Below are 23,410 nucleotides of genomic sequence, written 5' to 3'. Positions count from 1 at the left end.
GCAGATTTGGTTGATATGACCGCCTATTCTAAAGACAATGACGACTGTAAATATATTTTAACAGTAATAGATATTTTGTCTAAATACGCCTGGGCGGTAACCCTAAAAAATAAAACAGGAAAAGAGGTGGCAGAGGCGTTTAAAGCTATTTTTACAAAGGGGCGCGTGCCTCAAAAATTACAAACAGACCGAGGAAAAGAGTTTTTAAACAAAGCTTTAAAAAATTTGTTAAAGCAATATGGAGTACACCATTTTGTTACCAATAACAAAGTTAAAGCGGGAATTGTGGAGAGGTTTAACAGAACTTTAAAATCAAAGATGTGGAGGTATTTTACCGCCCGTAACACCTTTCGCTACATTGATGTGCTGCAGGCCTTCATAGACGGTTACAACAGAAGTTATCACAGAACTATCAGAGGGCGCCCAATTGACGTGACACAAGCTAATGCGCTAAGCGTGTGGAAAACCGTCTACGGGGGTAGTTTTAAAATAAAGAGGCAACGTGTGATTTTTAAAAAAGGGGATCACGTAAGAGTATCTAAAACGAAGGGCACTTTTGAAAAGGGCTATCAGCAAACCTTTACCGATGAAATATTTATCATATCAGGGGTTTTATTAAGAGGACAAAGACTGGTGTATGCATTACAAGATTATGAAGGGGAGGAAGTCGTGGGGTCTTTTTATCCTGAAGAATTACAAAAAGTAAACCCTAACCAGGACCGCGTTTACAAGGTAGAAAAAATTTTAGCAAAAAAAGGTCGGGGAAGAAACAAATATTTTTTTGTAAAATGGAAAGGCTGGCCTAAAAAATTTAATAGTTGGGTTAAAGCGTCTCAAGTGCACGACCTTTAATAAAAAAAATGACTGAACAAAGTTTTTACATGACATTACCAAGCAACGCCTCAGCGGGGGCTTTTCCTCAAAATACTAGTTTCAATTTTACAATACAACTAGCCAAGCCTTTAAATTTAATAGGGCGGTGGGATGTCGCTTTATCGGAAATTCATTATTGTCACTCTTGGAACACGCTTCTTTACGATACAGCATTTACGTTAGCATCGGAAAAAAAAATTCGAACCTACTACATGGATGCCGGCTATTATTCAAGCATTCACCATTTAATGGAAGTCATCAACAAGAATATAGACAAAAATGCCGAAAAACCAAATGCCTACGTTATTTACAACCCTGTGACTAGAAGGGTTCAGTTAAAACCAAACAATGGAAAGTACTTTTTTTCCACAGGTGGTAAATTGGCAACAATATTGGGAATGCTTTCAAATCATCTGTGTAGGATAGCACCGTACCCCGCAGACATTACGGGGGGTTTTAAGTCTTTATATGTGTACACGGACATAGTGGAACATCAGTTAGTGGGGGACTACTATGTGCCGCTGTTGTGCTGCGTTCCCATCCGCGGTAACAACAACGAATTTGTTACCATAACGTATGACAAACCGCATTACGTCCCCGTAAGTAAGCAGCACATCGGAACCATTACTATTGAAATAAAGACGGATCAAAATAAACACGTTTCATTTAGTTTTGGAAAGGTAATTGTTAAACTACATTTGCGCCCCAAAAAAGCTGAAGAATGGTGACTATGAAAAACTACGGGGACCCCTTTTTGTATAGAAACTACTACAAGGCCCAGGCTGGCTATGGCTTACCAGGATATCAAGGATTACCCGTTATGTACGGGGCAGGTTCAGGAGGGATATTTCGCAGACTTTTTAGAAAAGCCGTGCCACTTTTAAAAAGAGGTTTTGACATTATTAAACCCCACATGAAAACAGCCGCAAAAAATATAACCAAAGACGTCGTAAACCATGTGTCTAGCGCAGTTATAAACAAAATAGGAGCACAGGAAGATTCCGGTTTAGTGGTAATGAGAAGAAAAAGAGCAGCGTTGCGCCAGCCATTTAAAGGACCACCTAGACCCTTAAAAAAAAAAAAAGCTGTCAGAAGAGGTCTTAGCCATATACCTAAAAGGCGTCCTAAGAAGAGGAAGCGTTGCGTTACCCGCGATAAAAGGGATATATTTTAAAATGGCTTTTATTCATTGTGGCTCTGACGAATGCACCAAATCGGAACTGGATTTATTTCAAATTGCTCCCACACAAACCAGTATTGAAAATAGCTTTTATGTAGAGGTGCCTCCTTTGGCCGCTTTAACGGTAAACGCCCCTCTTGAATTTTTTATTTCGGGACATGGGGATCATTACTTAGACCTTAACAACACACTGCTGTACGTGTGCTGCAAGGTGATAAAAGAAGACGAGTCAGACATTGATGATGATGCCTGGGTGGCCCTAACAAACTACCCCATCGCCACTCTTTTTAACCAGCTGGATGTTACTTTAGGCGATCGTCTTATTAGCCAGAGCAACAATTGTTACCCTTACAGAGCCTTAATAGAGCTAATTTTAAACTATAGCCACGACACCCTCGCTACTCAGTTTTCGACAGGCGGATTTTATAAAGACACGGCAGGGGGCCACGAAAGCACCCTTTTGGTTGGCCAGGCCAATGAGGGGTTTATACGCAGGGCCGAACTAACGGTCGGCAGCAGGAAGCTGGATTTGTTGGGACCTTTACACAGCAATTTGTTTTTTCAAGAAAAACTACTGCTAAACGGCGTGGATTTAAAAATTAAACTAACACGTAGCAAAGATGTTTTTTGCCTCATGAGCGGCACTGCCAATGAGAATTATAAAGTACACATTATTTCGGCATCCCTGTTTGTAAAATGTGTAAAAGTAACCCTGGGTGTTCGTTTGGGGCATGCTGAAGCTTTAATGACCGCCAACGCTAAGTATCCTGTAGACCGGGTAAGCATAAAGGTGTTTAGCATACCGGCCGGCAGTCGTGTCAGTAACCAGGAAAACCTTTTTTTGGGACAGCTACCCAAGCAGCTAGTAATCGGTTTTATAGATAACGATGCCTTCAGCGGCAGCTACGTTAAAAACCCTTTTAACTTTAAACATTATAACATTAATTTTGTGGCCTTGTATGTGGATGGCGAACAGGTGCCAGCAAAACCCCTACAACCCGATTTTGAAAATGGAAACTGCGTGAGGGAGTACATGCAGCTCGTGCAGGCTACTGGAAAATATGTAAAAGACCGATCGCTCTTAATTAACCGCGATGAATTTTCCCAGGGCTATATGCTGTACGCCTTTGATTTGACCCAGGATCAGGAGTGCGCCGACCATTATTCTTTAATTAAAACTGGAAACCTGAGAGCGGAAATTCGGTTTGCAAAGGCTTTGCCCTCTAGGGTTAACATGATAGTGTATGGGGTTTTTGATAACGTGCTCGAAGTAAATCATAGAAGAAACGTTCTGTTTGACTATATGTAATCATGAACACCATGCAGCTACGAGATATTTTATCAAAGGACCCTTCTTTTTTAGATGTTTTTTCTAGCGACTTCCTTCCGAAAGGTTTTGTGTCTGGAAGACCTTTGGGGCTTATTGTTAACACCTACCCCCATAAGTTACCCGGGGAACATTGGCTGGCCCTTTATTTACCAAAACGTGGGCCCGGCGAGTTTTTTGACTCCTACGGTTTTTCCCCAGACAGTAACTTTTTCTCTAAGTCTATTATGACTTTTTTAAACCGTAACTGTGACAATGTTGTGTTTCATCAGAGACAACTACAGGACCCCCTAGCTGTAACCTGCGGTTATCATTGTATTTTTTTTTAAAACAACGTAATAAGGGTTTATCTTTTGATTGTATTTTAAAATTGTACTCCGATGATTTACCAGGAAATGACCGCTTGGTGGTGCGATTTGTAAAAGGAAAAAGACCCGGCATGCCCAGACCTGTTTTAAGCATGTTTCAACATGTTCAAACGTGTTTATCTTGTTGTGTGTTTAAAGAAGTGCATCAATAAAACACAATTTTTAATTTTGTTTACGTCTTTTATTTTACATTGTTAACCAGTCGATTTTTCGTTTTTTAACAGGGACGCTTTTAAAAGGGGTGGTGTTACTTGTGGCCTTGACCGGCTTTAGCCCTATTTTTAGATGCTGTAAAAATTGTTTATTGGTAACATGTCCTACGACGGTCGTACGCATGTTTAGCTCTGCCAAGGCTTTCATAAAAACATGCCACCCTTTAGGAGTCCTCTTGTTAGTGAAAGAATAAGAGCCGGTTACCCCCCTGACTAAATCAAGCATGTGAGACCCCTCAATCGCTTTCCCCCGGTACACAAAACGGCCGTTATCAGCCCAAGAAGAAACATCTTTACTCTGTTTAAGCTTATTTAACAATATTTCAGCTTTTTTTTATAGTGAGGATTTACCCCCTCCAACACCTCCTGAATAACAAAGTCCGATACACCCCCCTGAACGTTAGGAGGTTGAAGCTCCTCTTGCTCTTGCTCTTGCTCTTGCTCTTGCTCAGGGGAAAAAAAAGGTTTATTTTAGTCTTTTCCATTTCACCACGCTTGGCCAATACCAGGTATCTTTGCAGGACCCCCTCGTAGAGTTTAGCCTTTTCGTAGTCGGATAAACTGGTTCTTTGAAGAATGTCTTTCATTTCTGAATCCAATTGGTGAGTGGTTGTGGTTCTGATATTTTCTTCACCGCTAGAAGCCAGCATTATTTGTTCTAACTGGTGGCTAGGAACGAGGTACATTTTTTCGGCGTGTTCCATTATCTGTTAATTAAAAGGCTTGACAGCAGGGGGAGTGCAAAGCTTAACAAAGGGCCAATAAAGCCACCGGTTTGTTTTACAATAAGCTTTTTTCTTTTGAGGGATAGCTTTTTATCGCTTGGTTTTTTAATAATTTTTCGGTTTTTTTTAAGGATGTTTATTTGTCGAGGTTTTAGAGGAACGTTTCCTTTTAAAGTGTTAAGCGCTATTTCTGAGATGGCCGCTACTAGGTCATCAGAAGCCGTACAAAGAATAGCCTTTCTTTGAGGCGGCTTGGCTTTGATAAGAAATTTTAAAAGAGCCAGGTTTTTTTGCACACGGTAAGACATGTTTGTTTTTTGGCATCTTTGTCTATATTCTTGTTGATGATTTCTATTAAATGGTGAATGCTTGAATAATAGCCGGCATCCATGTAGTAGGTTCGAATTTTTTTTTCCGATGCTAACGTAAATGCTGTATCGTAAAGAAGCATGTTCCAAGAGTGACAATAATGAATTTCCGATAAAGCGACATCCCACCGCCCTATTAAATTTAAAGGCTTGGCTAGTTGTATTGTAAAATTGGAACTAGTATTTTGAGGAAAAGCCCCCGCTGAGGCGTTGCTTGGTAATGTCATGTAAAAACTTTGTTCAGTCATTTTTTTTATTAAAGGTCGTGCACTTGAGACGCTTTAACCCAACTATTAAATTTTTTAGGCCAGCCTTTCCATTTTACAAAAAAATATTTGTTTCTTCCCCGACCTTTTTTTGCTAAAATTTTTTCTACCTTGTAAACGCGGTCCTGGTTAGGGTTTACTTTTTGTAATTCTTCAGGATAAAAAGACCCCACGACTTCCTCCCCTTCATAATCTTGTAATGCATACACCAGTCTTTGTCCTCTTAATAAAACCCCTGATACGATAAATATTTCATCGGTAAAGGTTTGCTGATAGCCCTTTTCAAAAGTGCCCTTCGTTTTAGATACTCTTACGTGATCCCCTTTTTTAAAAATCACACGTTGCCTCTTTATTTTAAAACTACCCCCGTAGACGGTTTTCCACACGCTTAGCGCATTAGCTTGTGTCACGTCAATTGGGCGCCCTCTGATAGTTCTGTGATAACTTCTGTTGTAACCGTCTATGAAGGCCTGCAGCACATCAATGTAGCGAAAGGTGTTACGGGCGGTAAAATACCTCCACATCTTTGATTTTAAAGTTCTGTTAAACCTCTCCACAATTCCCGCTTTAACTTTGTTATTGGTAACAAAATGGTGTACTCCATATTGCTTTAACAAATTTTTTAAAGCTTTGTTTAAAAACTCTTTTCCTCAGTCTGTTTGTAATTTTTGAGGCACGCGCCCCTTTGTAAAAATAGCTTTAAACGCCTCTGCCACCTCTTTTCCTGTTTTATTTTTTAGGGTTACCGCCCAGGCGTATTTAGACAAAATATCTATTACTGTTAAAATATATTTACAGTCGTCATTGTCTTTAGAATAGGCTGCCATATCAATCAAATCTGCCTGCCATTGCGTATCCACATTAGACACCACTGTTTTATTTCTTTTAAATTTAAGCCTTGCAGGTTTATGTAAAGCGTAAGCGTCTTGATCCGCAAGCCAAGCGGAAACCTGCTTTTTGCTTAAGCTTTTATGGTGTCTTTTAGCGGCCTGAAATAAGGGTGTTATGCCCCCAAAACTACCAACTTTTTCGGGTGAGTAATAAATTTTCTTTAGCAACTTTGCCATGCTTACCCCGTCTTGCTTTAAAACACTCGTATACACAAAAGTTTGTTTCTGCTTTTGTTTTTATTTAACACAACAACGTTTATACACATTTGACTTTTAAAGCTGCAGCAAAGTAATATACGATACTATTACATAACTTTTTTTACGCTTAAGCAAAATAATATAAAAACTGTGATACAATTTTTTTTAACAATGCATTTTAATTAATATATTTTTTAAGCCTCTAGGGTCACAAGCTTGCATGTAAAAACTTTTATAATCCATTTGACAAACCCCGCTACACACCAATTGGCTATGTAATATACTGCACAATCACATACATTTTTAACGCATAAGCAAAATAATACAAATTTGTACAATGCATCTTAATTAATATATATTTTTTAAGCCTCTAGGGTCACAAGCTTGCATGTAAAAAGTTTTATAATCCATTTGACAAACCCTGCTACACACCGCTCGGCCAATATCGGGGGCCACCTCTTTTGACAGGTCTACCAGCAAGGCCACCGGGTCAGATGATTTTCCAACCTCCCTAATCATTTTAACAACTTTGGTTATAGTTTCAGTGGTTATGTTAAGCTTTTTCAGTTTGTAGCCTTCAGCTATAATTACATTTACCAGCTGGGCCGCGTTCAGTTTAGAAGAAATACGTCTAAGCTGGTAAAATACTTCTGAGCGATCCCAAAAAATACAAGGGTGACTAAAAGGGTTGGACTTATTTACAGCGCAGGCTGCACAGTTTTCCAAAAGTTGTTTTTTCAAACAGTGGTAAAAGGCTTTTACTACAACAGCTCTAATAATATCAGCCATAACGGCATCTTCTTCTTCTTCACAGCTTTTCTGGTCACTCTCCTTACTTTTTACAGACTTTTTTTTAACATCTTGCTTCACATAAAAACAACAGGTACATATTACGGCTGTTCTGCTTAGAGGCCGCCTCTTTTCATCCTCTGAAGATGTCTGTTAAAAACATTGTAAAAACATATTTTAAGTTTTTTGATGCAAAAATTTTAAAATAAAAAAGCCTACAGTTTATTTGTGCTACCTCAGTCGTACCCTCGTCTGATTCTGAATTATCATCATCCTCAACTGACGCACTGTTGAACCCCGTATCACCTTCCTGTTATTAAACACAAAACATATAGTTTTATTTTACCACTCTTATATATGTTTATATTTATATATTTTTAAAATTATTTAAGTAACTTTTACCTCGCCGTGTTCTTTGGGTTTTACCATTGACACCCCGTTTGTGTCCTTTGTTTCTGAATCACCTCCGTCAATTATAGTTTCAGCAGCCTATTATTAAACCAACCGTATATTTACGCTTAATTAGTGTCATACACATATATATATATATTTTTTTTTTTCAAATAAGTTAAGCTGTCTTTACTTCCTCGGGTGTTTCTGTCTCTGCAACTGTTGGCCGTTTGTTACACACCAAAGCAGTAATCTTGTATGGCCCAGGCTTGGTTATCTGTTAAAAAATCAAAAGTCATTTTTTAAAAGTGTAAATATAATAATTTTTTATTTTATTTTTTTACAACTGATAAAGCTTTTACCGTAACAATATCGCCATCTTTCCACAACTCGGGGTCTATCGGCTGGTTTTCAACATCGCTATCCTGCGGCTGTTCCTCGGTTGCCATATCTTCATATATAGGCTCTTCTTCCATTCCCCACTATAAAAACAAAAAGATTTAACCCTTTATTTTTATAAAACATTTTGTAATTTGTTACAAAAAAAAAAGGTTTACCTCTGCCTTTAATTCTGTTTTTTCCAAATCTGACCACAAATTTTTTCGCACTTGATTTTTTACAAACAGCTGTGGCTCCTCTTTTTTCAGTTCTATTTCAGAATAAAACACAGGGCTCAGCAACAACCCTTTCTCATTGGCAAAATAACTGTAAAGGAGCCTTATTTTCTGAACACGGTCTGGCGCACCCAGGGGCAATTCCAGCTTCTTGGCTTCTGTAGGTGTTTTGTACAGGGACATGCCTTTGTGTTTAGTTTCTCTGTGTTAAAAAACCCGCTCGCAAAACCACGTGTTTTTATACACAAAAACACGTGCTGCTTGGTAGACAATAGCTGGTTTTTAAAAGGCTCTTGCTTAAACTCTTGAAACACTAGGATTGGTTCAGGAAAATGAATTCTATGACGCTGTTGTAAAACCACCTCTGATTGGGCCGATCCAAAGGCGGTGATAACAAGCCGGAGAGGGTCAGAACCAGGAAAGCTACCTCATTCTACAGAAAGACGGGCAAAGGTAACAATTCTCTCTCTTTCTCTTTAATCCTACCCTGTGCTCTCTATCTTTGCTCTTTGCAAAGCGGACTCTCTCCTCGCTTTTCTTGTCTTGTAACCCGCCCTGATTCTGAATGCTTTTTTATCCTGTGCTTACTAAACAGACTCTGCCTGCTTCTCTCTCTGTCTCATTCTGATTCCACCGTGGGCTCTCTATCTTAGCTCTTTTTTCTTAATCTACACTGATATTGAATAGTTTCAATGCTTTTTTACCCCGGGCTTACCAAACAGGCTTTGCCTCGGTCAATTTTCCTTTTAAAACTCGTTTTTTCTTAAGCTACATTGGTATTAACTAGTTTTAATGTGTTTTATTTACTAGGGTTAAACCAGAAAAGCTGCCGCATTTTACAAAAAGACTGCAAAGGTAAACATTTTTTAATTTTACCCTGAGCTTTATTGTATTTTTCTTAGCCACTTTTTTATAGAGTTTTTACCCTGTGCTTACCAAACAGGCTTTGTCTTTGTCAATTTTCCTTTTAAACCTCGTTTTTTCTTAACCTACATTGGTATTCAATAGTTTCAATGCCTTTTTATTCACTTTTATTACACTGCCTTAGTACATTTTCTTTTAAACCTAGTTTTTAACCTACACCGGCATTAAATAGTTTTAATTGTATTTTTTAGTAAATTTCTTAACCTACACCGCTGTTAAACAGTTTTAATATGTTTTATTTACTTTTATTACACTGCCTTAGTACATTTTCTTTTAAACCTAGTTTTTAATGTTTTTAAATGACTTTTTCTTAGTACCCCTTTATAGTTTTTGGCCATGTGCTTACTAAACAGGTTTTGCTTCAGGCAATTCCCCTTTTAAACCTAGCTGTATTGTTTTTAATATTATTTAATAATATTAAAAAGCTTTTTTTTAACCTATATTGGTATTCAATAGTTTCAATGCCTTTTTATTCACTTTTTTACCCAGGGCCTCCCAAACAGGCTTTGCCTTGGTCAATTTTTTTTAAACCTAGTTTTTAAGTATTTCCTTATAGTTTTTGGTTATGTCCTTACAAAACAGGTTTTGCTTCAGATAATTATCCTTTTAAACTTAGTTTATAATGTTTCTTTCTTAACCTACATTGATATTAACTAGTTTCAATGCCTTTTTATACTGTGCTTACCAAACAGGTTTTGCCTTAGAAAATTCCCTTTATAAACCTAGCTTTCAATATTATTCAACTTTTTTCTTAATCCACCCTGATATTTAATACACTTTTTATTCGTGTCACCAAGCACAAACATACACAACACTTCCCCTAGTCAAACACATACACGCGCACTTTTTTCAAAATGGCCGACGGCGCCAACCGAAACGGGGAGTGGGAAGGCGGGACATAAGCCCTAAAAGGGGTGTGGAAACCTGTCAAAATTGCATAGTGATGTATACTATCGAGCTTATTACTACTGCTAGTTACTTATTAAACCCTCAACTCCAATGAAAAAGGAAGCAGCCACAGTTTGGCTTCTATGGAAAACCTGTCATGAGGTATTCCTTCAATTGGCTAAATGTAAAAATTAAAAACTGCACCAAGATTTACAAGCCTCTGCTGCAAAAGCAGAGAAATAAAAATGTATGTAGCACCCAAACCCAGTTAGATGCCCTTAAGGTTGGGTACAGAGAATTAAAACAGCACTCTCACATCTTACAGCAGCAGTAACATCAGAAAAAGGAATGTAACCTTTCTGCCCCTCTGAGTTGGCAGCAACAAGGGCCGGGTTCAGTATCCAGGGGTTCCGTTTCAGTAACACAATGCATAACCGGGTCGAGCCCCCACCCAGTGACCCGGGACACTCACATACCACACCCCCCTGGGCGATTCTAGGAGGCAATACCTCCCCTCTCGCAAGCACAAAGTCTGAGTGTAGCAAAATCTTTTTAATAAAGGAAGGAATCAATGCGGCATCCCATTGGAGAAACGCCACAAACAGGGTTATAACACAAACCATAAACAAAAACCTACCTCCAAGTACATTTGGCACTGTCCCTTTTCCCCTTAGGGTTTTAAGTCCAATCACCCCAAAGTCCAACAACCCAAAAGTCTCTGGTCAATGCCACCCCAGAGTTCGAGAGTTTATCTGTAGAGGTCCCTCCCCCCAGCCTGGGTAGAAAGGGGCACCTTACGTGGTCCGGGGCCAACTGCCCTGCCTCTCTGTGGGTTCTGCTTCCGCCTTCTCCACGAACTGCTCCGCTTTACCAGCCGCTCCACTCTGCTCCTCCAGCCGTCCTCAGAAACTGCTCCGCTCCACCAGCTGCTCTGCTCCATTAGCTGCTCCAGTTCCCTCTGCAAACTGCTCGGCTCCGCTCGCTCTGTGGGCTGCTCCACCGGTCCCACAGCTACTCCGCTCTGCCAGTCGCTTCGCTCCACCAGCTGTCCTGTGATCCGCTCCAGCCGTCCCCACAACTGCTCCACTCCACCAGCTGCTCTGTTCCACAATATAACTTCAGGCTCCCCCACTAGCTAGCACAGTACTCAGTGCTCTCAGCTCAGTCATTTCAGCTCTTCAGTGATTTCAACTCTTAGTGATCTCAGCTCTTAGTAGGGGAGCCCCAGTGCTAGTGCACTATTAGCCCAAAGTGAGTTCAGCTCAGTAACCTGTATTTAGATTCCTGAGGGAATAAAAAAATCAACTCTGACATTCCACAGTGGAGAGGGTGGAACTGGTGCTTCTGCCTCCACAAGGCGACTGCACCACCAGGCACAGATACCTGTCCCCAGCCTCTCTCAATTCACTGGGTTTTGGAACCCATGTCCCTTGTCTAGCAAGTACCACCCAACTGAGGGTGAGTCATTTGTCACCAAGCAGTCCCACAGCTCGGCAGTCTGGGATGGGGTAGGCATGCCTATTCAAATACACTCTCTGAAATTCTTTCCACCAGATGTCAGGGTAGAGCTCATCCTGACTCTGCTTACAGGAATATCTGAGACCCCAGAAGGTGCAGACTTTTGGGACCCCTCCAGAGAGTGGGAAGGGGGATATTTGGGTAGATTCCTCCTCCCAGGGCCAAAATGTCATTGCAACGGAGCCTGCTCCTGCCTCAGACCTCCAGGCCATGGCAAAGTGGCTGGGGATTTTAAAATGGAAAAAATTTAAACTCACAAAGTAATGCACCACTTAATTAGCATTTGTGCAGCCCCAAGTACCAAACACACCGTGGCAGAGACTGAGCAGGGTCTGCCACGTGGGAGCACTGTGCTAATTTTGTTTCTAAGCTTCTATCTTTCAGGCTCTGAATGAGAACATCAAGAGAGCTGGTACCAGCTGAAGAGTTATAAAATACCATGGTTACAGTGTCGCGACAAAGTCTGTGTTCAGTGTTGCATGTTCTGTGTTGCATGTTCTGTGTCTGTCTCTAGTGGTGTCCTGTGCTAACATTGGGTCCAGAAACAGAGTAACACTACACTAGACAGGGGAAATGTCTTTTCCACTCTCTACTTCCCCCATGACCATCCAATTTATCAATCATCACTTGTCTCAAAAAGCAGGGCCGCCCAGAAGGGGGGGGGGGCAAGATGGGCAATTTGCCCCAGGCCCCGGGCTCCGCAGGGGCCCCTACCAGAGTTTCTCGGGACCCCTGGAGTGGGTCCTTCACTTGCTCCAGGGGGCCCGGAAAACTCTTGCGGGGCCGGGCCCTGGAGCTTCTTCCGCTCCCGGTCTTTGCTTTGGGGGGGAGTTCCTTCTGCTCCGGGGCAGAAGGACATCCCGCCAGCGAATTACCGCCGAAGCGGGACCTGCCGCCAAAGTGCAACCCAGTCTTCAGCGGTAATTCGGCGGCTGGGGGCCCTTCCGTTCCGGGACCCGCTGCTGAAGTGCCCCGAAGACCCGTGGCGGGGACCCCCCGCCACCAAATTACAGCCGAAGAGCGGGCTGCAATTCAGCGACAGGTCTCGCTTCAGCCGTAATTCGCCGGCAGGGGGCCCCCCACCGTGGGTCTTCGGGGCACTTCGGCGGCAGATCCCGGAACAGAAGGGCCCCCCGCTGCCAAACAGGGCCGGCTCTAGACATTTCGCTGCACAGGGGGCGACCTGCCGCTTGCCGGTCCCGCGGCTCCGGTGGACCTCCCACAGGCTTCCCTGCGGATGCTTCACCAGAGCCACAGGACCAGCTGACCCTCCGCAGGCACGCCTGCAGGAGGTCCACCGGAGCCACCTGCCGCCAATGGCCCCAGACCCCTGGAATCCTCCGGGCGGCCCTGTCCAAAAGACTTTGGTCCCCAGTGCATCAGGTTTATTTTTTGTTAGGTTCTCTAATAGTCATTTTGTTGTTAATTTTTGTTATTGATTCATTTGTATTGTTAGTTACATTTGCTTGTATTGTTAATTCCATACTTTCCTCTATGCACCCTGGTTCTACTTCCCCAAGACCTAAAGGGTAGTTCTTGGGCCCCCATAACCTGTAAGACCTTGGCCCATAATTGTAGGGCCCCATCTTTCAGGTCCCCAGAAACCTCTTGAAAACTGTTAAAAATAGGGGATTCTGCAACATTTTAGCAACTAAACGTTAGTTTAAGTCCAAATCAGCTTAACTTTGCATAACAACTGTGGTCCTCCTACAAAATCTTATTTGTTGTGTGTGCTTAAGAAGGTCCTGACTTCGGTAACTTTTGTTGTTTGATAGCTATTGTAGCATCAAACTTGGGCCTCATTTTATTTGTCAATGTACCTAATGATTGTAATGGTTTTACTGTATTCTCAATTATTATAACTATAATTGTTTGCATTTGTGTGTAGGTTATATCTGGTGTTGAGTCAATTGTAATGGGTTTAGTTATATTCACCTGGTTATAATTGTTTGGTTTGTTTGCAACAGATCACCTGTGCCCTACAATGACAACAACTACTGTAATAATCATTGATCAAGGGGCAGAGTATAGTAGGAGCAGCCCACCTGGCCAGCAGTTCTAAATGTAATTTTTCATTCCCTCATTGTCCTCTTAGTAATCCTGTTACATTGGTTCTGCCTTAAAACAATTACATAAAGTGTGACCCATTCAATACCCCTGGACTGAAGGGTCAAAAGGGGGACAATGTAGAACTGATAAATGAAATTGTTTTTAATTGTTCACTTTATCAGTATAACTTCTGTTCACTGTTTGCCATCCACTACACTTGTCTACATTGTAACTTCTGTTCACCGTTTGCCATATTGTAATTCAAACCCCATTTTGAAACACTCACTCCATTTTGTGGAAGCTTCCTCCAACCTTCATTTTTGCAAACCCTGCTGTGATCTTATTAGTTTAGGTTAGATGTGTGACTGAGGCACGTATGGATGATGGAATCAACCTCCAGCCCCAGCCTGTCCTGATGAAATGGAGTTCAAACCCCACCGGCTGAAGATGCAGACAAGAGCCCTAACAAAGTAAGCAGAGTCCACCCTAAACAGAAAAGGTACAGTAGAAGGAAGATCAAAGCCAGGTCCGAGGCAGAAAGTCACGCCTGCAACTGATGGGCGATCAATCACCAAACCCAGAGGCAGCCTGACACAGCAAGACCTATAGACTCTAGATTCAAACTAAAGCCTACAGAAAGGATGGGTGAGATGGGAGACTTTGGAGGGTAACGTTCTGCTGCCAACATGGAAGGGCATCGGTGCATGCCCAACAGACCCAGCTTGTCCTTGTGCCCGGCTTCCCTGACCAGTTACCGCCAAAAGCTGCAAACCCAAGCTGGGAAATCAAGCCACGAACGCAAGCTATGTCCAGGACTGGTAACTATGCAGCAGCTGCAGAACATCTGATGAGAGAGAGAGAGAGTGTGTGTGTGGGTGTGTGAGTGTGTGTGTGTGTGTGTATAGCTATTAGGTATAATGTGTGTGTATAAGGATTAAAATATTAGTTATTGGTCATAAATCAAATTGTTATCATAATAAATGTGGCATCTTTGTCTTGCCCCCTGAAAAGATCCTGTGTAGTTTTGTCTGTACAACAAGCCTACCACCCTCAGTCCAATGGGCTGGTGGAGAGATTCAATGGGACCCTAAAGAGGATGCTGGAAAACCTTCATGGACCAGCATCTACAGGACTGGGATAAGTATTTACCCCACCTGCTGTTCGCATATAGGGAAGTTGTCATAACCTTAGTCCCAGATTTGGACCTTAGCGTCCAAAATATGGGGGTTAGCATGAAAACCTCCAAGCTTAGTTACCAGCTTGGACCTGGTACTTGCTGCCACCACCCAAAAAATTAGAGTGTTTTGGGGCACTCTGGTCCCCCTGAAAAACCTTCCCTGGGGACCCCAAGACCCAAATCCCTTGAGTCTCACAACAAAGGGAAATAATCCTTTTTCCCTTCCCCCCTCTCTGTTCTCAGTCCTGGAAACAAAAGTACTTTCCTATTCCCCCAGAGGGAATGCAAAATCAGGCTAGCAATCCAACACACAGATCTCCCCTGATTTCTTCCTCCCACCAATTCCCTGGTGAGTACAGACTCAATTTCCCTGAAGTAAAGAAAAACTCCAACAGGTCTTAAAAGAAAGCTTTATATAAAAAGAAAGAAAAATAAGTACAAATGGTCTCTCTGTATTAAGATGATACAATACAGGGTCGATTGCTTAAAAGAATATTGAATAAACAGCCTTATTCAAAAAGAATACAAATCAAAGCACTCCAGCACCTATATTCATGCAAATACCAAAGAAAAGAAACCATATAACTTACTATCTGATCTCTTTGTCCTTACACTTAGAAACAGAAGATTAGAAAGTAGAACTACTTCTCCAAAGCTCAGAGAAAGCAGGCAGACGACAAAAGACTCAGACACTCAAATCCCTCCACCCAAAGTTGAAAAAATCCGGTTTCCTGATTGGTCCTCTGGTCAGGTGCTTCAGGTGAAAGAGACATTAACCCTTAGCTATCTGTTTATGACACGCCCCCCAAATTGCAGACAGTGGGGAAGCTCACTGGCGGCGATTTCCTTCTAGAACTTGAAAATAAACAGATTAATACAACACATACACCTTTACATATACTCCTAAGTATATAACTAACAGACTTGTACATTTTAAGAACACTTTTTAACTACTGAATTTTGGGAAACTCTCACGGGAGAGTGCATCAGCAACTTTATTAGAAGCTTCTGTGATGTGTTGACTTTCAAAAATCAAATTCTTGGAGAGCTAAACTCCAACGAAGAAGTTTTTTGTTGTTCCCCTTGGCAGTATGAAGCCACTTTAGTGCAGCATGGTCAGTTTGTAGTTGGAACCACCGTCCCCAAACATATGGGCGTAGCTTTTCCAGGGCGTACACAATGGCATAGCATTCCTTTTCACTGACTGACCAGTGACTTTCCCTCTCAGACAGTTTCTTGCTGAGAAACACGACAGGATGGAAGTTGTGATCTGTTGCTTCCTGCATGAGCACTGCTCCTATACCACGCTCAGATGCATCTGTGGTTACTAGGAATGGCTTGTTAAAATCCGGGGCCCTGAGCACAGGGTCAGACATGAGCGTTGCCTTAAGTTGGGTAAAGGCCTTTTGACACTTATCAGTCCACTTAACTGCATTTGGCTGGGTCTTTTTGGTCAGGTCGGTCAGTGGGGCAGCGATTTGGCTGTAGTGGGGTACAAATCGCCTGTAGTATCCGGCCAAGCCTAAGAAGGATTGGACCTGCTTCTTGGACCGTGGGACAGGCCACTTTTGGATAGCATCCACCTTGGCCTGTAGGGGGTTTATGGTTCCTCGACCCACCTGGTGCCCCAGGTAAGTCACTCTGTTTTGGCCTTAACAGTTAGTCCTGCCTGCCTGATGCGCTCAAAGACCTTTTCCAGGTGTAGTAGGTGTTTGGGCCAGGAGTTTGAAAAAATGGCCACATTATTGAGGTAGGCAACTGCAAATTCTCCCATTCCAGCTAGTAGACCATCTACCAGCCTGTGGAAGGTGGCGGGTGCATTTCGAAGGCCGAAAGGAAGGACATTGAATTCATACACCCCCGCATGGGTGACGAATGCTGACCTCTCCTTGGCAGGTTATATAGCGGTACTTGCCAGTACCCGTTGGTTAAGTATATTGTAGAGATGAACTGGGCACGTTTCAACTTTTGTAATAGCTGATCGGTACGTGGCATTGGATAGTTGTCCGGACGAGTTACAGCATTTAGCTTACAGTAGTCCACGCAAAAGCGTATTTGCCCATCTGGTTTGGGTACCAGAACCACTGGAGATGCCCATGCACTGGTAGATGAGCGGATTATACCCATCTGTAGCATGTTCTGGATCTGCCATTCTATAGCAGCTTGGGCATGAGGAGACACTCGGTAGGGTGGGGTTCTGATTGGGTGAGCATTACCTGTATCAATGGAGTGGTATGCCCGTTCAGTCCGTCCTGGGGTGGCTGAGAACAATGGGGCAAAGCTAGTGCACAGCTCCTTGATTTGTTGCCGCTGCAGACGTTCCAGGGTGGTTGAGAGGTTCACCTCTTCCACGCCACCGTCTTTTTTCCCGTCGTAGTAGACACCGTCAGGCCACTCAGCATCATCTCCCTGGACTGTAAACTGACAAACCTGTAAGTCTCTGGAATAGAAAGGCTGGAGAGAATTAACATGGTACACTTTAGGCTTTAGTGAGGAATTGGGAAATGCTATGAGGTAGTTTACAGCTCCCAGGCGCTCTTGGACCGTGAATGGCCCTTCCCATGATGCTTCCATTTTATGGGCCTGTTGCACCTTCAAGACCATAACCTGGTCTCCTACCTTGAAGGACCGATCTCTGGCATGTCTGTCATACCAGGCCTTTTGCTCTTCTTGAGCATCCTTTAGGTTCTCTCTAGCAAGGGCTAAAGAGTGTCGGAGGGTGCTTTGTAGGTTGCTTACAAAGTCCAGAATGTTAGTTCCTGGAGAAGGCGTAAACCCCTCCCATTGCTGCTTCACCAACTGTAATGGCCCCTTAACCTCGTGACCATACACAAGTTCAAATGGTGAAAACCCTAAACTGGGATGTGGTACAGCCCTGTAGGCAAACAGCAACTGCTGCAACACTAGGTCCCAATTATTGGAGAATTCGTTGATGAATTTTCGTATCATGGCCCCCAAAGTTCCATTGAACCTTTCCACCAGGCCATTGGTTTGATGGTGGTACGGGGTGGCAACCAAGTGATTCACCCCATGAGTTTCCCACAGTTTTTCCATGGTCCCTGCCAGGAAATTAGACCCTGAATCTGTAAGGATGTCGGAGGGCCAACCTACCCTGGCAAAGATGTCTGTTAGGGCCAGGCACACAGTGTTAGCCCTGGTGTTGCCTAGAGCTACTGCTTCCGGCCATCGGGTAGCAAAGTCCACTAAAGTCAGTACGTACTGCTTTCCTCTGGGCGTCTTTTTTGGGAAAGGGCCCAGAATATCCACAGCTACTCGCTGAAATGGGACCTCAATTATGGGGAGTGGCTGGAGAGGGGCCTTGACCTGGTCTTGAGGCTTTCCCACTGTTTGGCATACCTCACAAGACCGGACATACTTGGCAACGTCCTTGCCCATCCCCTCCCAGTGGAAGGACTTCCCCAACCGGTCCTTGGTTCTGTTCACCCCAGCATGGCCACTGGGATGATCATGGGCTAAGCTTAAGAGCTTCTCCCGGTACTTAGTTGGAACCACCAACTGTTTTTGCGGCTGCCATTCTTCCCGGTGTCCACCAGAAAGAATTTCCTTGTATAAAAGTCCTTGGTCTATAACAAACCGGGATCGATTAGAAGAGCTGAGAGGCGGTGGGGTGCTCCGTGCCACCGCCCAAGCTTTCTGAAGGCTGTCATCTGCTTCCTGCTCAGTCTGGAACTGTTCCCTTGAGGCTGGGGTCACCAGTTCTTCCTCAGACTGTGGACTTGGGCTTGGTCCCTCTGGAAGCGATGTAGGTGATGGGGTTGTTTCCGTTGCTGGTGAACCGCTCTCCGCTGGTGCACCTGAGGGTATTTCAGGCTCTGGCTGAGCCTTTTGGGTATGGCTGTCTGTCGCTTCTGCCAGTTTTGGCTCGCTGGCGCCCTCTGGCGTTGAGTTTGAAGATGTAGTTGCACTTGCTGGTGCTGGTTACTGTTCCAGTTCCAGGCCTGGGACTGGAGATGCTGTGGCTGTTTCAGTGGTAGGCATGGAATCTGGGTCCACTACCTCTGTCTGGGTCTCTGGTAACACAGACGGGGCCTCTGTGGACGGTTCAGGAACAGGAATGGGTCTGGAAGCTTGCCTGGTTTGGCTACGTGTAACCATTCCCACTCTCTTGGCCCGCCTCACCTGGTTGGCCAAGTCTTCCCCAGTAGCATGGGGATAGGATAATTGTCATAGACTGCAAAAGTCCACATTCCTGACCAGCCTTTGTACTGGACAGGCAGTTGAGCTGTAGGCAAGTCTACAGCTTGTGACATGAAGGGGTAAATTGTCACTTGGGCCTTTGGGTTGATGAATTTGGGGTCAACGAAGGATTGGTGGATAGCTGACACTTGTGCCCCCGTGTCTCTCCACGCAGTAACCTTCTTTCCGCCCACTCTCAAATTTTCCCTTCGCTCCAAGGGTATTTGAGAGGCATCCGGGCCTGGGGATCTTTGGTGTGATGGTGGTGTAATGACTTGCACTCGCATGGTGTTCTTGGGACACTTGGCCTTGATATGTCCCAGTTCATTACACTTAAAGCATCTTCCATCTGATGGGTCACTGGGCCGAGGTGAGTTACTGGAGACTGGTGAGGTTGAAGGGTAGGGTATCTGTGGCTTTACTTGGGTGGTATGTGGGGTCTTTGGCTGTCCTCGGTTGTAGGGTTTATGGTCTGTGTGCCCCCTGGGGTAATCGTTCCCCTTGACAGTAGCTTTCTTGCTTTCTGCCAGTTCCATCCATTTGGCTTCAATCTCCCCCGCCTCAGCGATATCTTTGGGATTTTCATCTTGTATGTACCGTGTGATGTCTTCAGGAACACCATCCAAGAACTGCTCCATTTGTATGAGGAGGTGCAGTTCTTCCAAGGTTTGAATGTTGTTTCCTGTTATCCAGGCCTCATAGTTTTTTGCAATGTAGTAGGCGTGTTTGGGAAATGACACCTCGGGTTTCCACTTTTGGGTTCTGAAGCGCCGACGGGCATGATCTGGGGTTATCCCCATTCGGTATCTGGCCTTGGTTTGAAAAAGTTTATAGTCATTCATTTGCAGCTTAGGCATTTCAGCTGCCACCTCTGCTAAAGGTCCACTGAGCTGTGACCTCAATTCTACCATGTACTGGTCTTCGGGGATGTTGTACCCAAGACAGGCTCTTTCAAAATTTTCCAAGAAGGCCTCGGTGTCATCACCTGCCTTGTAGGTGGGAAATTTCCTGTGCGGTGGAGCAATATTTGGCGCCGGGTTGTTAGGGTTGGCTGGCACAGGCAGCCCAGCTTTTGCCAAGTCCAGTTCATGTTTTCTCTGTTTTTCCTTCTCTTCATTCTCTTTTTGTTGTTTTTCCATTTCTTTTTGTTGTTTTTCCATTTCTTTTTGGTGTTTTTCCATGTCTCGGCGGTGGGCCGCCTCTTCTTCTTCTTGCTTCCTTCTGTGGGCCAACTCTTCTTCTGCTTGTTTCCTTCGGTAGGCCACCTCTTCTTCTTCTAGTTTTCTTTTGTGTGCTGCCTCTTGGGCTGCCTGTTCTCTTTGGAAGGCTGCCAGTTTGATGCTTTCTTCCTTTTCTTTCATCTCCATCTCTTTTTGTTTTATTTCCAGTTGTCGCCTGTGTTCAGCTTCTCTGAATTGCTCTTCGGCCTCAATTTTTGCCTTAGAAGTCATGATTCCTGTTTTCTTGTGTTGGGGTGCCCTCCGGTGTTTATCTTCTGAACTGCAGGTTCTCTGTTGCCTCCTGAAGTCTGCCTAGCAACAGTGTTTTTTTCCTTTTCTCTGTCTAGCTAATGTTCAATGAAGGGAAACCAGAAAAACCACTTTATTTGCATGCCTATAAGTGCTGGTACTTGCCTCCTAATGGGAGGGCTATTGCATGACAAAAGACCCTTAACAGTTTGGTAATGGCTTCTTGCTTAACATGCAAGCCACAAACTGCCAGAGAGAGCAGAAAAAAAATTCTCTCTGGTTCCCTTTTAAAACCAACTGCTTCTCTCTCTGCTAAAAAGCCCTTAGCAGAGAAAAGAAAAATATAATATTCCTACTGGCTTCTGGATTCTGTCTATATCCCACCACTGCTACACCATGTCATAACCTTAGTCCCAGATCTGGACCTTAGCGTCCAAAATATGGGGGTTAGCATGAAAACCTCCAAGCTTAGTTACCAGCTTGGACCTGGTACTTGCTGCCACCACCCAAAAAATTAGAGTGTTTTGGGGCACTCTGGTCCCCCTGAAAAACCTTCCCTGGGGACCCCAAGACCCAAATCCCTTGAGTCTCACAACAAAGGGAAATAATCCTTTTTCCCTTCCCCCCTCTCTGTTCCCAGTTCTGGAAACAAAAGTACTTTCCTATTCCCCCAGAGGGAATGCAAAATCAGGCTAGCAATCCAACACACAGATCTCCCCTGATTTCTTCCTCCCACCAATTCCCTGGTGAGTACAGACTCAATTTCCCTGAAGTAAAGAAAAACTCCAACAGGTCTTAAAAGAAAGCTTTATATAAAAAGAAAGAAAAATAAGTACAAATGGTCTCTCTGTATTAAGATGATACAATACAGGGTCGATTGCTTAAAAGAATATTGAATAAACAGCCTTATTCAAAAAGAATACAAATCAAAGCACTCCAGCACTTATATTCATGCAAATACCAAAGAAAAGAAACCATATAACTTACTATCTGATCTCTTTGTCCTTACACTTAGAAACAGAAGATTAGAAAGTAGAACTACTTCTCCAAAGCTCAGAGAAAGCAGGCAGACGACAAAAGACTCAGACACTCAAATCCCTCCACCCAAAGTTGAAAAAATCCGGTTTCCTGATTGGTCCTCTGGTCAGGTGCTTCAGGTGAAAGAGACATTAACCCTTAGCTATCTGTTTATGACAGAAGTGCCCTAGGAATCCACAGGGTTCTCCCTGTTCAAGTTGCTGTATGGGAGGGAGGTGAGGGGACCCCTGGACTTGATGAGGGCCGAGTGGGAGGGAAAGGCCTCTCCCAGTGGAGAATCTGTGGTGAAGTATGTACTGGCTTTCCGGGAAAAGCTCATGGGCTTGGCCAGGGGGAACCTAGCGAGGGCCCAGAGGAAGCAGAAGGTCTGGTACGACCACTCAGCACAGGCCCGCTCCTATGCTACTGGGGACCAGGTGATGCTCCTCATCCCCGTGAGGAGGAACAAGCCGCAAGCTGCCTGGGACGGCCCCTTCAAGGTCATCAGACAGGTAAACCAGGTGAACTGTGTGGTGGAACTGACCAGCCAGGCACACAGTCACCGGGTGTATCATGTCAACATGATGAAACCGCACTGGGACAGGGAGAAGTTGGTGCTGGCTGTGTGTAGGCAGTGGGAGGAGAAGGGAGAGGATCCCCTGGTGGGACTCCTCCCTGAGGCAGGGGCTAACCCCCACTGAAATCAATTCCCCTCTCTAACCGGCTAACCCTTGCCCAGCAGGCAGAGATCAGAGAGGTGCTGCATTCATATTGGCAGCTGTTCTCCAACTGGCCTGGGCTCACTAACCTGGCTGTCTGCCGGATGGAGACGGGAACCAACCCTCCCGTCAGGTGTTCCCCATTCACGGTTACCTGGAAAACAGCCCAGGATCTGGAGGGAGAGGTCGGGGATATGCTGGCTTTAGGGGTGATCCAGCCGTCCGCCAGCCCCTGGGCCTCACCGGCAGTGCTGGTCTCCAAGAAGGATGGGTCGATCCGGTTCTGTGTGGACTATCGGAAGCTCAATGCCATCACCGTGTCTGATGCCTACCCCATGCCTAGGACCAATGAGATCCTACACAAGTTGAGGGGTGCCCGGTACCTCACTACCATGGATCTTACTGTGATGCAGTAGGGACTGTCTGTGTGGGGAGTGGGAGAGCAGGGGAGGACTTTAGGGGATGGACGATGCCAGGGCCTGTAACCTGAGCTAGGTAAGGGAGGGGAAAGGTCAACACCTTTGCCCGGGAAGGGGACAAAGGAAGGGAGTGGCAGGAGGGAAGCAGTTGGAGTTTGGGCTTGGGGCTGTGTGGGCGGAATTCAGGGTATCCTAGCTAGGATCCAAGCACCCTGAAAGCCCAGAAGGACTCGGTGGAGGGGTCCTGACTGTGCCTGCAAGCTCTGCTGTAACCTGTGTTCCTGTTGTCCAATAAACTTTCTGTTTTACTGGCTGGCTAAGAGTCACTGTGGGTCCCAGGAAGAGGGGTGCAGGGCCAGACTCCCCCACACTCCGTGACAACTGGTGGCAAAGGTGGGATATACTGCACCCCGTGGACGGCGCTTCCTGCAGTAAGTGACTGGGGAGCAGTAAAACGAAGGGGTGGTTAACCCCTGGGAGTGTGTGCCCAGAGAGAAAGACTTCGCAGTAACAGGGTCCCTCGGGGGATTGCAGCGAGCGGTCCCAGGGGTGGAGGAGTCTGCAGCTCGACCCTGGCAGAGAGGTGGTGACCTCAAGAAGGGCTGGTGCACTAGGGGTCCCCCTGGAAACCGTGGGGAGCAGCAAGCACCCCAGCCTGTGAGTGGTCAGCAGGAAGATGTATGCCAAGTGGCGCAAGTGTGACCTGGTGGAGCTGTGCAAGCAGAGGGGGCTGCACCCAGGGAGGCTCAGCAAGGACCTGCTGATTGCCCAGCTGGAGCAGGGAGACCGCATGAATGAACGGAGCCCTGTCTCTGAGGGAAGCAGCCGGGCAG

At 44.6% G+C, this 23,410-nt stretch overlaps 3 protein-coding genes across 20 annotated transcripts in view; 1 reads left to right on the top strand and 2 right to left on the bottom strand.

Moving 5' to 3' along the window:
* Positions 1–23,410, bottom strand: part of LOC127032759 (HLA class II histocompatibility antigen, DR alpha chain-like) — a 414,007-nt gene that overhangs the window by 217,106 nt on the left and 173,491 nt on the right. The window lies entirely within an intron of this gene.
* LOC127032762 (DLA class II histocompatibility antigen, DR-1 beta chain-like) overlaps positions 1–23,410 on the top strand; it is a 287,605-nt gene that overhangs the window by 211,735 nt on the left and 52,460 nt on the right. The window lies entirely within an intron of this gene.
* LOC127032754 (uncharacterized) lies at positions 6,506–8,061 on the bottom strand. 2 transcript variants are annotated; one of them, XM_050920291.1, is made up of 5 exons: positions 7,949–8,061; positions 7,780–7,863; positions 7,599–7,685; positions 7,432–7,506; positions 6,506–7,346 (listed from the first exon to the last, which is right to left on the bottom strand). In XM_050920291.1, the coding sequence occupies exons 1-5, from the start codon at positions 8,033–8,035 to the stop codon at positions 6,756–6,758; spliced, it is 924 nt and encodes a 307-aa protein (XP_050776248.1). In that variant the 5' UTR covers positions 8,036–8,061; the 3' UTR covers positions 6,506–6,755. The 2 variants fall into 2 exon arrangements, with proteins under 2 accessions (XP_050776248.1, XP_050776249.1); XM_050920292.1 differs by having other exon boundaries at positions 6,507–7,346; positions 7,443–7,506.

This window comes from Gopherus flavomarginatus, chromosome 12 (genome assembly GCF_025201925.1).
Source record: "Gopherus flavomarginatus isolate rGopFla2 chromosome 12, rGopFla2.mat.asm, whole genome shotgun sequence".
Classification (NCBI taxonomy): Eukaryota; Metazoa; Chordata; order Testudines; family Testudinidae; genus Gopherus; species Gopherus flavomarginatus.
The sequence above is the reverse complement of the archived record's forward strand: the minus strand, read 5'-3'. Positions and strand labels throughout refer to the sequence as shown.

What these genes read in the sequence shown, in the direction of transcription:
- LOC127032754 (XM_050920291.1), bottom strand. Translation starts at nt 8,035, where the DNA reads ATGGCAACCGAGGAACAGCCGCAGGATAGCGATGTTGAAAACCAGCCG. An exon ending in AAGATGGCGATATTGTTACG is followed by an intron (nt 7,864 to 7,948) that starts GTAAAAGCTTTA and finishes ATTTTTTAACAG; the next exon opens with ATAACCAAGCCTGGGCCATA. An exon ending in CAGACGAGGGTACGACTGAG is followed by an intron (nt 7,347 to 7,431) that starts GTAGCACAAATA and finishes TGTTTTTAACAG; the next exon opens with ACATCTTCAGAGGATGAAAA.